Source organism: Bombus fervidus, chromosome 3 (assembly GCF_041682495.2).
Source record: "Bombus fervidus isolate BK054 chromosome 3, iyBomFerv1, whole genome shotgun sequence".
NCBI lineage: Eukaryota > Metazoa > Arthropoda > Insecta > Hymenoptera > Apidae > Bombus > Bombus fervidus.
The window spans coordinates 14,964,257-14,980,332 of NC_091519.1; the positions used below are offsets into that span (position 1 = coordinate 14,964,257).

The 16,076-nt window shown below is 37.3% G+C and overlaps 3 protein-coding genes across 9 annotated transcripts in view; 2 read left to right on the forward strand and 1 right to left on the reverse strand.

Annotated features, from left to right (window-relative positions):
* The window catches only part of Sick (sickie), a 191,133-nt gene extending 179,091 nt beyond the window's left edge, over nucleotides 1–12,042 (forward strand). For all 6 annotated transcript variants that reach the window (XM_071999844.1, XM_071999841.1, XM_071999842.1 and 3 more), the window contains 7 exons: nucleotides 6,758–6,841; nucleotides 8,666–9,307; nucleotides 9,392–9,927; nucleotides 10,042–10,572; nucleotides 10,677–10,879; nucleotides 10,963–11,330; nucleotides 11,489–12,042. In XM_071999844.1, the coding sequence (XP_071855945.1) occupies nucleotides 6,758–6,841; nucleotides 8,666–9,307; nucleotides 9,392–9,927; nucleotides 10,042–10,572; nucleotides 10,677–10,879; nucleotides 10,963–11,330; nucleotides 11,489–11,647 (2,523 nt within the window). In that variant the 3' untranslated portion in view covers nucleotides 11,648–12,042. The remainder of the gene's footprint in view (nucleotides 1–6,757; nucleotides 6,842–8,665; nucleotides 9,308–9,391; nucleotides 9,928–10,041; nucleotides 10,573–10,676; nucleotides 10,880–10,962; nucleotides 11,331–11,488) is intronic.
* LOC139985439 (uncharacterized) lies at nucleotides 6,857–8,113 on the forward strand. Its single transcript, XM_071999870.1, has one exon. The coding sequence runs from the start codon at nucleotides 7,201–7,203 to the stop codon at nucleotides 7,981–7,983; it is 783 nt and encodes a 260-aa protein (XP_071855971.1). The 5' UTR covers nucleotides 6,857–7,200; the 3' UTR covers nucleotides 7,984–8,113.
* A 569-nt stretch (nucleotides 12,043–12,611) lies between the features above and the next one.
* Nucleotides 12,612–15,857, reverse strand: LOC139985432 (glycosaminoglycan xylosylkinase). Of its 2 annotated transcripts, XM_071999857.1 has the most exons (7): nucleotides 15,690–15,857; nucleotides 15,381–15,420; nucleotides 14,900–15,271; nucleotides 14,512–14,812; nucleotides 14,144–14,412; nucleotides 13,837–14,063; nucleotides 12,612–13,729 (listed from the first exon to the last, which is right to left on the reverse strand). In XM_071999857.1, the coding sequence occupies exons 3-7, from the start codon at nucleotides 15,269–15,271 to the stop codon at nucleotides 13,501–13,503; spliced, it is 1,398 nt and encodes a 465-aa protein (XP_071855958.1). In that variant the 5' UTR covers nucleotides 15,381–15,420; nucleotides 15,690–15,857; the 3' UTR covers nucleotides 12,612–13,500. The 2 variants fall into 2 exon arrangements, with proteins under 2 accessions (XP_071855958.1, XP_071855957.1); XM_071999856.1 differs by lacking the exon at nucleotides 15,381–15,420 and having other exon boundaries at nucleotides 15,690–15,856.
* Nucleotides 15,858–16,076: the final 219 nt, after the last annotated feature.

Below are 16,076 nucleotides of genomic sequence, written 5' to 3' on the forward strand. Positions count from 1 at the left end.
TCCTTATGGAAATAACGAGTCACTGTATTCGCTAAAAGCGAACTCGCGCGGATAATCACGACACAGATTTATGACACGTGAAACTCCGCGCGTGTTCATACGTGAAACTTCGTTACCTGCATCCTTCGATATTTCCTACATCAATAGAAACCACATTTCGCGACCCAAAAACTATATTAACCACGAGAACCATTGTATCGAGTACGTGCTCCTCGGATTTCAATTTCGCTGTCTACGATATTTTCGACATTCGCCATATTAACACCATCTGTATCGTCTAGTCTTACTTGGTAAATAATTTTTTAATGGATTTATCATCGTTTCGAAATGATAATAAATAAAATTCGCAAACGTTAAACGACTGTATACGCTGATCGTAAGTGCTACCTACATTAATTGAAAAAATTTAATCAATTTTACTTCGTTTAGTATTTTGCATTATATAACGTGTATAACGTGAATAAGATTACAGACTTGTCACAAAATAAGTAGATTTCTAAATCTCATCTTTCTAAATATTATCAAGTGCTGTAATTCCTATGATCGGCAGTGTATAAACATGGACAGTCAATTTAAAATAATGTTAGCAATGCAAAGAGTTATGGTATAGTATACGCATAGACATCGCGTGAAAATGTAAATACTTCGTTTTATTAAAAAATACTTAGCGATTCTAAGTTCTACGTGCGTGCATAGAGAAAAGGGTATTTATATTCCAGTGAAATGTTTTTCTCGTAGGCAAGATGGATTAAAAGGTAGATTTTAATATTCATGCCTGTAAATTCCTCTTCAGAAATACAGAAACTCTGGGTACAACATCAACGCAATTCTTTTAAGGGAAACAAGGCACGTCACTGTGCAGAACGATGCATTTTACGCGCATCGTCGGCACGTACGTTTTTGCCACAGCAGCTTCCGGTCCAGTTTTTAGTCACTAGCTTCGTTTCAACTCGCTCGATCCCTCGTCAAACCCGATACACGAGGTAAACTGAAACTTTTCTTCTTTCGATCGTATCGAACGAAGAAAGTTTAAACTACCAAATGTCAAGTTTAAACTATTCAAGAATTTTTAAATACCTAAGTGCGTACACGCTTACGTATGACGCGAGGATTTTGAATTACGTTCTTAACGTATATAATATATGCGTAAGTACCGGTTTTACTTTCATAGTTTATGATTAATTGAAAAGAAACCTGAAATTCACAGAGTCGTTTATACACATCTTGATTTTATCGAGACAGAGAGGGATGTTGTGGTGGTATATTTTCGACTCTTCGACAAATTAAAATTATACAACTGCAATCTTTCATAATATCGATAAGTAACGAATAGAGTAACATACATCAAGGAGTTTATTCGCACATTTATCTGTAATTTCTTCGTTAGTTTCAACATATTCGTTCGGGATAAACTACTGAACTAGAATCAGCTTTATGAAACATTAAGTTGAAACATTGAAGTATCTAGAATTTCACAAAGTTAGAAAGTACAGAAACACGGGTTTCAAGATCAACAATTAAGTCATTTCCTACTATCATTTGCCGCAAGAAGAACATTTATCCATTAATATCGGTCTTATCGCAATAGTATCTTATTAATTTTCTATCTTTTAGATTTCTTGCAAAACGTACAACTGGATCTTACAAACATCCTGTATGTGGCAACCGTATAATTAGTTTTACGAGCATAATCTTATCAATACTATAATTAAATCTATGATGGACTGTGTTTTCACATAAATGTGTCCTTGGAATATAATTTTCAACGAAAAGCGCAGATATTTAGCGAGTGTTTTATGGATCACAAATAGAGATAGATCGAAAGGGAAATTCTACTGATTTCAAGCGTATTTATAGCTTTCGTTTTCAATGGAAATCGTCGGTCGAGTATCGTCACGGTTAATAACGATGCTGCATCGTAGAGGGTACGTGTCTCGAATATCAATGATTCGCGTCTAGTTACGAATTACGTACAACGCGCTTCCATGTGAGTCATGTATTTGCGTGCAATTAGCGGAGAATTGCGCGAAACATCGCTGCACCCTCTGCACGCGGCTCCGTTGTGTTGCGTTTGTAGAGAACAACGTTTAATTCATGGTAAGGCTAAAACGACGAAAGGATGAAAGCAGCTTAATCGCTGCTTTTCGTCGTATTAGAATTTCCTCGATGCCACCTACCAAGCTATTATTAGAAATGAAAATCCTTCTCTACGATGATTCACGCAAATCGTTTTATGCGAAATACTTTATGGAAAATTATAAGGAATTCGAATTCAAAAAATGCATATCGCTACGCTCGACGAATGAAAAAGAAATCTCGCGACTAAAGTAAAACTTGTAAGTTTACGTTTTGGTCAAAATAGATTCACGAATCGAGGCGAAGAGTAACCTGTTCCTCTACGATGATTTATGCGAATCGTCTTATATGAAATACCACGGAGAATTATATGCGTGAACCCACACCTTGAAAAGTATGCATTATTAGACTCGGCAAATGAAAAAAAATCTCACAATTGAAGTAAAATTAGATCGCAGCAAGGAATAATCTGTTCCAATTAAACGAATATTCTAATATCTATATCGGAGAATTTTCAAGCCACGCGTTTAATGTATATAGTATTTGATAGCTTGAAAATATCATCCCTGGAGCAGAGATAAAGATAGAACAGTATCATCCACTAGAGAATTTTCGTTTCGAAAGCGTGGTCGATAGCGGTATCACGACTGGTTTCTCGACACAACTTTAGCTTTTTTCCCCATTACGGAGCATCTCTTATGAGGAAAGCGTACAAGCTTATCGAAGAATCCTACGCGATAGATGCAGATTAATATTGGACGCTGATTTGGTACAATTAAGAGCGGCATATTCGTCGTGGGTAGGAGCAAGTCGAAATGAAACCGCAAAAGAGAACGGTGAAAGATGATCTACGACTAGATCTTTCGCAGGGTGTATTATATCAAGGAAGACGAGACAGTGGGAAACTAAGGCAAGTGCGATCAGCATTTCGAGGCCGATAGATTACTATTTTTTTTTCTTTTTTTTTTTTTTTAGATAGGCACTCTACAGACGCTCTATGTTCTACAGATGTCAGAAAACGTGCACTCGTTTTTTTCTTCCTGAGACGTGGGCAAAGTGAATTTTATTATACGAAGCACACATCTCTTGTTTGAGTATCCATTTGCTCGAGAGTTTTTACCTATTTCTACTGTCGCTTACAAAAAGTACTTCAAAGCGTGCAATCTGTAGTTATGTATCTCTTTAAATTAAGGACCGAGCAATAATAATGCGTAAAAGCTTTCCTGCAAATGTCCCATAAGTATATCGCAATAACAGCTACGTTACAAAAGTCCGACTACGCAAATCGGAGATACAAAACGAATGTCTATAATTGGAGAAAATTCATCGTGACATTATGAACTATGTGTCTCAATTCCTTCAAATTTTATAAAACAATATCTTCACAGACGAACAAAATATCGTGCAAATTCCTGAAATTCCCTTCCGCAATTGCGATTTAAATCGAGTAAAATTCAATGATACAAATTGACTAAAGAGAGATTACAAATATAAAATGTTTCGCGTTAACTTTGGTCCTTAAGATAAGGTAAGTTTCGACAAAAAAATTGTCAGGAGAAGCGCGCAAGTACAACATAATATTTTGCAAAAATTTGATATCACAGCGTAGTATATCTGAATCTGTTGCTCCCAGGGAAAAATATACAGAATTTGTGTGATAGTCGATATGTTAATAACGAGTTAAATAACATACAGAGATTTTCGTAAGTATTTGTAAGATCAGCTCGGTGGAAGAAGAAGAAGAACAACAACAACAACAACGTGACACTTTCCAAATCGATCGAGCCCGACCATGGCAGTTATCTGTGGCAGATAAGTTGAAACGTGTAGGCGTCGCATGCATCAGAATCGACGATCGTCCGTGGGTCGTTTATTAAACGTAGGAGTTTGAACGATCGCGAGAAAAGGAAATTAAAGAACGATGTTATCACTGGGTACACTTGTTACTTTACTCTGGTCATTAAGCCTGGAAATCAAAACGAACTAATCTTCGACGAGGTTGACACGCCATGCTAATATAGATGCTAGCCGATCCAACGTCCCTGTTCTGCGTTTCTAGATACGAGATTTAAAACTCAAGTTTGACACATCTATGACAAACAGAGTAGCCGTATCGCGTTCAATCCGACCAATATTTAAACGTAGAATATCTACCTCTACGCGTGAATATTTATGAATTAAATTCGCACGAAGGTTATAAATTATCTTCTTCCTGGAGGATTAATTGCTAGCTTCATTCTTATATTTACCATCTTCGTTAATTGAGATTTACGTCTTAATTGGCGCATTATTATGTGGTATATCATGATAGAAAAATAAAAGTTCCTCCCTATCTTATATGAAGATTTACGATCGGAATTTCGAACTCACTTTGAAACGAACTCGTATAACATCTTAATTAACATCTTCGATTTAATATGTTTCAATTCTTTTAAATTGCTAAGTATCTTCCTGTATAAATTATAGAACGCTAAGGGGAATTAATAAAATACAGATAATAACGTTATTTACGATTGTATTCAAGGTGTATTACAGGACGCGACGCGAGCAATATAAGATCGTTTATTTATTTAGCGACGAAGCCCAAAGAAACCGTTCGAGGTGCGCTTCGACAGAATGTTCGAGGAAGGTGCAAAGCCGACATGTAGGTGGACTGCACTTACGTGCATATCGTATACGTCTGATACGATAAAGAAATATATTTCTACGGATACGGTTGACACATTCGGCGGTAGGTGAAGCAGTATAGCGATCGCGTTAGAGTCACGCGTGGGAGCGCATCGCATACTTATGCTCGTCCAAGATCTTTCGAGGGATTTACTGGTCTTCTTAGTAGCTTCAACTCGTTCGAGATTTCCGTTCTTGTGTAGCAAACGCTTACTTCACTGACGGCAGTGGAAGCAGTTTTGATCCGAACAACTATACTTATTCTGAGCTATATATATATACTGTGGAAGATCTTGAATTCGAAATTTTCAAGTTTAAGTCTTTGATAAATCACAGACTATCGGATAAAGAAATGCTTGTTCGTAGAAATAAATAATTGCGGTATGATATCACTGTTTAAAATCACTGAACCTTGGACATTGACTCGAACAATATTAACAATACGAGTGGAGGTTGACATTCCGACAAAAGAGGGAACATCGCGTGTCTGACAACCTGCAATCATCGTTGCAAGCGCGAAAGCTCATTCCGTATCCTACGTTACAAAGCGAAAAGCTACGACAATGAAGAAGTCCTGGGATAGGTCCGAGAAAATTACCGTGTTGCCGCTTTACAGGCGGAATAATTTCTCTGGTATTACGCGTAGAAATGTTGCTCATCCACGCGTCCTTTACCCTTCTTTCTTCTCGTCTCCTCTTCGTAGTTTCTCGTCGAAATTCTCGGTTACATTGTGAGAATCACATTTACAATATTTCGAATTTCACGTTTTATCTTATGTCGTCCTCCAATGAATTAACTCGTAATATCTCTAACACTTATTATTTGTAATACTCGCAATACTTGGAACAAAGATACTTATGAAAATATCAAAGTCATTTAGGTTTCGAAATAAGTTTGTAAAATAACAAATTTACATTTTGTAGTTGTATCTGTATTTCTATAGACACGTGCGATCTTTCAACCGATTATTTATCGTCTCAAATAAATAAGTATGAAACAGTTGGTGACCACAATAAGTGCACCCCGTGGAGTAGAAGATGACCGTGTTCTGATGTTTGTTTATTCAGACACTGAATACATGGAATTTTCTCCTTCCCCGTGTATTTTCTTTCCTTCGTTATTATTCCCATTCTTCTTACGAAAAGCGTCCAGAAAAATTGAAAGAGCAACGTGTAGGTCGCATTGTGGGTCAGCTCGCCTACGTCTTGGATACGAAGTTGGACGCTCATCCGACCATGTTACTTTACCAAGGGTACTTGATAGACTGGAATAAATAACTGCGGGAAGGAAATCGTGATAGGATATGACGTTTCTCTGTGTCATAGATAAAAAGAAACCTAATTGCTTTCAAAGCGATAGCATAATCTAAATTACTTTTTGTATATATCCAGTTGATAAAAAAATTGCACGAATCAAATAATTATGTCGAGGCAAATGAAAAAGGTTAAATTATGTCCAAGCCATTCTTTCGAAACTACGAACCCTTATCGAAACACGAGGGCTAAAGAAATCAGAAACCTTCTTCGTATCCAGACATATTTACAGCCGAGAGGGTCATTTTACAGCAAGCGTAGAATTTTCGTCGTTTTCTATCTTTATGAAAATCAGTTTTTATTGTGGCTACTTGCTACGCATGGCCACTCGACGGAAGTAAAAAAAAAATATGAATTATCGTCTCGCTATTGAGCACAGGAAGGAAAATTAGATGACCGAGATCGATAGGTGGGAAATAACTGCCTGGCTGCAACACTCGACTCGTTATCCGAGTTCCATGTTCTGTTTCAAAAGCTTCCTGATAAAATTATTAGGACGTAGAAGATTCATAGGATGCTCTTGTCTGATTATTTCGCTGATCTCTTCAAACGTTTTAGGATAGAAGATAAACGAGACGAATATTATTTTATCTGTGATCGTTATTTTTTAAGTACGCTCAATTTTATTCAATACGATTTATAATCATTATTACGAGTAACGTTCGTTGTTTCTCATTACCCTGTGAATTTTTCTGTTACAGGCTCATGTAGTGTCCGCGTTCGAGCAATCTTTGTCCAATATGACACAACGTTTACAACAACTTACTGCAACGGCGGAAAAGAAAGTAAGTGCTCTATTACCAACCTAATAGTTTTCAATACTTTCTAAACGAACATATAAAATCACCGATATAAAAACAATATCACATCGAATTCCATCGACTAAATTTGTACTTCAAATAGAAGTTTCATCGTAAAGGATCGCTGTTCAAATATGAAGTCTCTAACGGTGCAACGATAGCACGAAATTTAAAAGGATGAACATTTCCACCTTGAACCATTAATTTTCCATATACATAAAGATGCCATGAATCACATACGACAGAAATGACCGATCATTTCCCTGTACCTTTCCCCTATTTATAAACTAACCTTCGTAGTTACGATTTCTCGAAAACCTGGCATCTTATTTCAAATTTTTAAGATGCACGCAAATCGAAACCTCGACCGAACGATTAATCGCTCGCAGTTTCCAAAATCTCCTCCAAATCAAAGATTAAATCGCCCAGGTGACTTGAAAATCATGCAATTATTATCCGCCTACCCTGATAATAAGGTTAAGCTATTAAACGGTCTCACCATGATTCCCATCCCTGCAGAAGACGCAAAGGCTCTCGGTCTTCGAGTCCCAGATTCCGACAGCTTTAAATCAAACTCGACCTCGTTTAAAGGCCCTGCTCGCCTATCCAGCCCCAAGTCCTCTCGAAAAAGATCGAACGACGATAGCAAACTCAAGAAAGACGTTAAGCGTCATCGAAATGTGGACGTAAAAACGTCGAAGAAGCTACCGGATTTAAAACAAGAACAAAAGGCTCAACGAACCGCTACGTTAGAAACGCTGAGTATTTTACACGCGAAACTGGAACGAGGACTGAAAAATATTTCGAACAGGACAAAAACGCGACCAAAATTTCATCCGGATACTCCGAGGGACTCTGGTACCCCAACGAATTCAAGTCCGACCACGATACGCACATCCGGCCGTAAATCGACAACCGGCGGTAAACTGAGAAAAAAATCGTCGACCTCCCAAGGAAATAAGCCAGGCAAACTTAGGAAAGAATCGAGCTCAAAATCCACAAAACAATTGTTCAGCATGGCTGAATCGTGGAGCAGCGACTCCGTGGTCAGTCATTCGGATAACTGTGCCTGCTGTCACAGCCGAGAGCCTTGCCCCTTTCACGGAAGCGACTTCTACGGAAAATAAAACTACTCTGTTTGTTCTATCATCTGAGAAATTTCCATGCTTTACTAACGAATGCGTAAATAAGTCGATGTAGTTACTAGGAGATATACGATGAAGTTTGAAGAAAATCTCGTAATTTACTGTAAACCAAAGGTTAGAGTCCGAAGTGAAATTAAGTAACGAGTTGTGAAATAGATACAAATTTAGATGTTTTATTAGACTAATTATGCTGTCAAGTGCAAGATGCATTTTACGATACCAAGTATGATCTGGTATGATCGTCGGTATAAGAAATAAAAGTATTTGATATTTTTGCAGATAGCGATACAATTATTAATTAAATCGCGTAGCTACCGTCGTAGTACAACTTGCATTTACGTTGTTGAAAGCTAGAAATAAAATATGAAGACAAACTGCATGCGTAATACTATCACAGCTTCGTACAGTTATATGGAAGAAAAGGAAAGTTTCTTTTTTTTATGTTCCTTTCTCTAATATCGTTTCTATGTGTTCATAAATCTTTCGGGACAACGAGAATATATCACGAATCGCACAGTCACTCGTGACGCGTGTATTTACTCGAAACTTTCTTAACTTGTACAAACGTGCCGGCATTCTTTGCAAATCACCAGATAAAATCTGCGATCTGCGGTCGAGAAAAGAAGAAGCAATATTACGATAACAATTTACTTGTAAATTTCAGGATTCCGAACTTCAAGAATTAAGAGAAACTATCGAAAGGCTTCGCAAACAAAGCGCGGAAGCTGGTTTGAACAATGGACCACCCGCGAACAACGGTCGCCGTCACACCCTCGGCGATTCCGATTCTGGGACGACAGGCTGCACTGGTAACAGCAACCATCAGGGTGCTTCGATGGCGAGACAGTTGTCCGCGGATAGTGTCACTTCGTTGAACTCGTTGAGCAGCGCCTGTTCGGCCAGCAGCCATCACAAGAAGAAAGGCTGGCTTCGTAGCTCGTTTTCAAAAGCTTTCTCGAGATCACGGAAGAACAGACATGGCTCCGTTTCCGACGCCGAAGATTGCAAGGAGAGCGCTAGCGGAGACCTGAGCGCACCGAACAGCCCTAGATTGCCGAGCGCCTCCAAACACGACTCTTCCCGAGCTCAAGGTGCTCGAAGTAACGGACAGAAATCACCCGAAGTGGAGAATCCATTGACCGGAAGCAAAAGCAGTTCGGCCTTGTACAAAAAAGAGGACGAAGACGTGGTGGAACTGAAGAAACAGCTCAGGGAAAAGGATCTTGTGTTAACAGATATCAGACTCGAGGCTCTGTCATCGGCGCATCAGCTGGAATCGTTGAAAGACACTGTTATCAAGATGAGGGTAAACATATTTTTAACTTTGTGGGAAGATTCTTAGATTTTCAACTTTCTTGTACGATATGAAAGAATCAAATTTTCTTTACAGAACGAAATGCTTAATCTGAAGCAAAACAACGAGCGTCTGCAGAGATTAGTAACGTCAAAATCCTTAACATCCTCCCAGTCGTCACTGCCTAGCGATCCAGACAGACGTTTCAGCATGACAGAAGTAGCTTCCACCGTTGCTGCGCTTTCAAATGGCGATACCAGTACGACGGCAGACCAGTTAGAAGATTTAAATGTACCGGAACACCCAGTAGTCCCATCAACCACCTCAACTACAGGAGAACCAACTTTGGAACAAGATACGGATGGGAAAAGGATTAACGTTGCCATTTATCTAGGTAGCGAGAAAAATTTCAACTATAATCTCGTAACTGGAAGCACGTCGGATGGCAGCATCGGTGAACCTCCTCATTGTATTATCGCGAGCGTTTGCATCAGCAACAAAACTACATGGGACTCCCTTGATTCTACTGTAAGGCGATGCTTCAAGGAGTACGTTTCGAGAGTCGATCCTGTGACAAACTTGGGTCTGGGAGTCGAATGCGTTGCTGCTTATCATCTTGGAGAAGCTTCTAGGTATGTGTATTATAATAACTATTTTTTTCTTACCGATGTGTATACTAATATTTTATTTTATAAAAATACCCCGAAACACTTACACATATGTTTTTGTAATATCTTCCGATATAGGTGTACCACGGATTCCCAGCATCCAGAGTTACTTCCTTGCGGTTACTTGATCGGCCACGTGAAAACCATTTATCTGGTGCTTTCCGGTTACTCGTGGTTGGCTGTGGATACTCTCATACCACGGTCTATTGTGCAGCGATTGATATCTCTGCTAACTGAACATCGTAGAGTCATTCTGTGCGGACCCAGTGGTACCGGCAAGAGTTATTTAGCTGGAAAATTAGCTCATGCGTTGGTCGATGCCGATAACGATACAAAGGATGCCACGGCGGTAGCCACGTTCAATGTGGACCACAAGTCCAGCAAAGAACTCAGGCAATATCTCGCGCATATCGCTGAAAGATGTGATTCAAACGCAGCTGACGAACTACCAAGGGTAATCATCCTCGAGAACTTGCAACACGCCGCATCTTTAGGAGAATTATTTAGTGGCCTGCTTGGTACTAGACATTCATCTTGTCCAGCTATTATTGGCACCATGAGTCAGGCCACTTGTAGTACCACGAATCTTCAATTACATCACAATTTTAGGTACATCTTATCATTTAACTTACCCTTTAACGAGAGACAGCCCACTTGTCTTATATTTTTATTAGCGCTTCTCTTTTTTACTGCAACGAGTATCTTATTTTCAGGTGGGTGCTTTGCGCTAATCACATGGAACCAGTTAAGGGATTCTTAGGACGTTATCTCAGGCGGAAGCTGTTGGAACACGAGTTACGTGAGTGTGGCGGAACTAGAAACGCAGAAATGGCAGCAGTTGTCGAATGGTTGCCCCGGGTGTGGCTACATCTCAACAAGTTCCTAGAAACCCATAGCAGTTCCGATGTGACAATAGGTAAGATCATTAACAATATTTATACTCAATTCAGTACTATAGGCTTCATCATAAACATATGAAATTAAACGTATAACTTCTAGGACCGCGACTATTTCTGTCCTGTCCAATGGAAGTAACGGGTTCTCAAGTATGGTTTACGGACTTATGGAACTACTCTGTAGTACCTTACCTGGTAGAAGCAGTCAGAGAAGGATTAACACTTTACGGTAGACGCGTGAGTGGAAATGGAAATGGAGATTCCTCCTGGGAAGACCCAGCTCAATTTATCACATCGAGTTATCCCTGGATTTCTACGCACGCGGTACACGGTGGTAGCGATGCTCTTCTTCGTTTACGACCTGAGGACGTTGGCTACGATGTTGTTACGTCTGGACACACTTCCGGAGTCGGCGCATCTAGTGTGAAAAGCCTTGGTAGCACACATAGCGATACAGAAGGAGATCCATTAGTTAGTATCTTCGCTTTTAATAAATTTAACTCTTGAATGATACAATATGGAAATCAGTATTAAAAGTTCTACTTATTTATTAAGTTCATTGAATATTATGTTCAACGCTTCCTGAATCCCGTGATATGATAATTAATTAAAATTTCTCTTTGTTACAGCTGAATATGTTGATGAGGTTACAGGAAGCAGCCAATTATTCGAGTCCTCATAGCAACGACAGCGACTCGGTTACCTCCCTTGACTCGTCGCACACTCGACAGTCCGAAGATTTAAGTTCATCGACATCTTCGTCGAGAGGCGTAGAATCAGCACTTTAATTCAATTCTGCTCTCATTAATGAAAATGAAACACAACTTCTGAATATAATCGTGCATCAGGCCAGTTTGTAATATTCAGTTTGAAGAATAACAATTTATACCTATTTGGCCGTATGAGAATAAATGCATACGAAAATTTGAAATGAAAAAAAAAGAAGGAAAAGAATCAAAAATAAATTTTGAATACCTTTAGGATATAAATCTTCTCTTTCTAACTTTTTATGACAAAAAAATATCAAATGTTAAACGATCGAGCTATAAGCGAGGACTAAGGTATTTTCAGCAGTGCGTGATATGATACTCTTTATAAAACATGTCCTTCCATTTGCTCTTACACGAGGCGACGATGTGCATTACAAATGAAATTAAAAATGTCGAGAAAAATTTTTCAATGCCTACAGCTGGCCTATATTTATTCTAGATCTTTATGTGCGTCATGCACTTCGGTGTGATATGTAAATACTTCTATGTTCTTTGAATATACCGACGTATGAACGCATACGTCGTCACGCGATGCAATAATCTACGCTGCCGTTACGGAAGTACGAGTCTATTTTAAACAGATACATTTCTATGATCAAATCAAATACGATTAAGTGTAGCTTAACGCGAATCTACTCGAGAAATTTGGATGGAATATACAACAGTATTATCATAGGGCGTAAAAATAAAGGGCTTCGAACTGAGCCAAGATTTAGGATCGAGGAACCACCATTCCTCACGTCCACTACTTTCAGGTAATAGCTTATCGTATTCGATATACGGATCTCATGGACGGACCGCTCAACAGAGTATTGTTTCGCCTTCAGAAATACAGCGCAGTTCGAAGTGAGTATGTACTGATGGGTGTGCGTGCAAAAATAGTCTATTTATACATACTTTGCTACGAAATCTCTATTTAATTAAAAAATGTTAATATAATATATTATATATATACACACACAACCTAACGATGATGGCGCTAAATTTATGTTACGAATAAAGTTTATAATTAGCCAGTAAGATACGTGAGTAATATTCTGGTCATGTAACATTGTAAATACAAAATACGAATGGAATGTACGATGACGCTAGATGCAAATTTGATTCGAAGTCCCATAGTAGCCTGCAAGATCAATTTTGGTTATGGCGTGTAAAGTGTATAAAAGAAAAAAGAGACGGAAAGCAAAGGAATTGAATGCTTTATGTGCAATTTATCAGATTGCAACGTATCAACTGCCAGAAGCCAAAATAACAGAAAATAGCACAGGCTACACCGAATATACATAGTGTACATGTTTGATAAACCTTGAAGTCGATTTCAGATTTCGATCAGTATCACAATGTCCATGAATACGATGTGCATGTAATAATTATACAGTCACATTTACAGGTTTTTTACGTTTGTACCGTATTTATACGCTGTACGACGCTGCACTGGACCTTTATCCAAATAACGATAATTATTGTGTCATCAAATAAATCACACTAAACTTCATATGGTTGGATTAATTCGACCGTTCTTTTTAACCAACTTCATCTTCCACATTGTACGGTAATCGTATGTACAATCCTTTACCTACGTATTAATGATAAATTGAATAAAATTACATAGGCAAAGCTGTTTTATTTAGATCAAAGATATACACACACTGTACTTGTGCATAAATATAAAGTAATAAGAGTATTAAGTAGTAAATATAAATAATCCAGTAATATTTTGCTAAGTCTTAAATTTCAACGAACTTTACTGGAATGACATTAAAAAAGTATCGTTTGCACCTATATCATTTATAAAATATGAATGTGTTCCTAACATCTTAGGCATTAAAGTACATATTAAATATTGAATAGAATATATATATATATATAGGCTACCGATGATCTAAAATAACGTTGGAAGCATACTTCTTATTTTTCAAACAATATTCTACAACTGCATAAATAGTAAGTAGTCTTCTATCCATGGCACTTAAATGAGCTTCTGTAACAAGGGGTTGAACACCGGCCATTACGGATTCATGAGCAGCAAGTCTTGCAAGAGCTATGCTTAATGAACCACCACTAAATAATTTCAAACGATCCCATGTAGTTTTGTGAATCCTAAAATGAAAGTAGAGTTAATAATCTCTAAAAAACTTAGAACTTTAACGAAGACATTGCACTTTTTATTATAAATAAACAAGATTAATACATATATAAATACGCACATACAACACTGATACAAAGGTGCTAAAATATCAAAATGATCTATATCAGGATTTCCAAGACTTTTCCCATTATCAATTAACAACACAGCTGGATTATGAAAATTATTCTGTGCTAATTCATAATGATGGCGATCACCATTATCCATCAAAAAGTCAAAAATCGCAGTATCTACTAAATCTAAAAGCCTGCTCGACGATTGCGGAGAATATGCTTTAGTATCTTTCACCTAAAAAATCGAATATTTCCATGTTATTATCGAAAAAAAAAAAGAGATACTTGTTGCATACGTTTATCTAATAGACTTACTTTTTCACAATAGTTACCATCTATTTCCCATGCTGCAAGTTTGTTTTTTTTATATGTCCTTTGCCATGGATGACGATGTTTTACAAGTCTTAGATATCGTGGTAACCAAGAAATTAAAGCACCTTCTAAAATATCTCCTACTCCACACACTGGATCCACGGGAGAGCAATAATGACAAACACCATACAAACAAGTATCATTACCATCTTGATACATAGTAGCATAAAGTTCAGGAGTTGCACGGGGCCGAATTTCATTCCTTAAGTCAACTAAAAAAAAAATTTAATAAAAAATAGTCAAATGTTTTGCACGCAATCTGTATAAAATTATATATATAAATTTTTACTAGAATTTCTATAGGAACATACGTTTTCTTATAACAGTAAGCGGCACTCTTCTTAAGGCCAATAAGGAAGATAAATAGAACGCTACTACTTCGGCATTGTGTCGATCTTTTCCATGATAAACAGGTCCCCGAATAATAGCGTCCCTAGAATACCATTGAGGCTTGAACATCGCCTTCGTCCCGTGTTCTAAAGTTAGCATCAATTTCAATTGCGTACCAAGTGGTGCGTTATCTGCTCGCATCACTTTTGATTTACGCAAGATATCTAAAATTGTTCCTAATTCAGGCGCAACCGGTGGTATTAATTGATGGGCATCAGGCCACTAAAAATATCAATTATTAAAAATAATTTACAATTGAAAAGATATTTTATATTATTCGTTCTAAACATATTTCGATACAATACTAACATTATTATTAGGTATACTCCATATATTTTTTCGAACAGCATTAGGCATTATCCTTAATTCGGTAAATAATCTTTCCAATACTATTACGTAGCTAGTATTTTGCTTAAAATATCTTGACGGTAATATCTGTATCTCCTCTTTAATCTTTTTTATCATATCTTTCGCAACTGATTTTTGCGAAACTTGTAAATTTTGTTCCGCTTGGAATAATAACTGTTCCTGTTCCGGCTTTAATTGCGAGATAGGCATGCCTTTAGAAGAAGTTTTGTGCGACGAGCTCTCTACAATCATTCGAATAAAATATACATTGACGCTAAGGACAAGAATCAAAAGACCGCCCAAAGCGATGAGAGCACAGCGTCGGCCAATCATCTGTGAACAAAATTTTAATTGAATAAACATAACATAGATGGCGCACTACAGGTTTACTTGAATATTATAACAGGGCGACTATATAGCTTGAAGATCAATCTATACTTACGCCATTTTCGTTCTTGTGAATTCTTTTTCAACATAATTTCCTAACATATAATAAACATTTTAATGCATGTATGTACTAAAAAGAGTCTGTGAAGACTAAACTGATTGACATCGATAATACAAAAATCAATTTTCTAAATCAAATATATATAAGATTTTATCTAAGAGATTCTATGAAACAAGTGTTAAAATACTGTAACGTGTAACATAACGAGACAGTTTTAACGAAGCTGTACATATATGAGTTACGAATTGAATACAAACAATACTGAAAAACTGTTTTGTAAAGAAAAACATCTATTTATATCACCTTTGAAAATTGGCCACGCGGTTGCTGTCACCTGATAATAAATATTTCCTTCATGTTTTGACGAAACCTCTGCTTAGTCGCATCCAACTATGATGGGACGGCAAGTATGCGTCGCCATTTTTAACTTCAAACCGAAGTACTCACGCGCCGTAAAGCACTGTATTAGTATCAGAAATTGTTATGAATAAACATTAATTTAAAAGATATTAAAAAATATCGATTTTATAGCATTCTTTAATTCTGGAAACATAAATACAATTTGTTACATTACACATATATTAAGAAGAAATCCATTTGAAACATTTTCTGTAATTATATACATATACGTTCGTATATACATTTGTAAAAAATTATATTACATATGCAGGATAAGGAATTGTAAAACAA

Excerpts from the sequence above, each read along its gene's own strand:
- LOC139985439 (XM_071999870.1), top strand. The coding sequence starts at position 7,201 with ATGCACGCAAATCGAAACCTCGACCGAACGATTAATCGCTCGCAGTTT.
- LOC139985432 (XM_071999857.1), bottom strand. The coding sequence starts at position 15,271 with ATGATTGGCCGACGCTGTGCTCTCATCGCTTTGGGCGGTCTTTTGATT. Across the intron at positions 14,813-14,899 it reads GGAGTATACCTAATAATAAT|TGGCCTGATGCCCATCAATT; the intron begins GTTAGTATTGTA and ends TGATATTTTTAG. Across the intron at positions 14,413-14,511 it reads GCTTACTGTTATAAGAAAAC|TTGACTTAAGGAATGAAATT; the intron begins GTATGTTCCTAT and ends TTTTTTTTTTAG.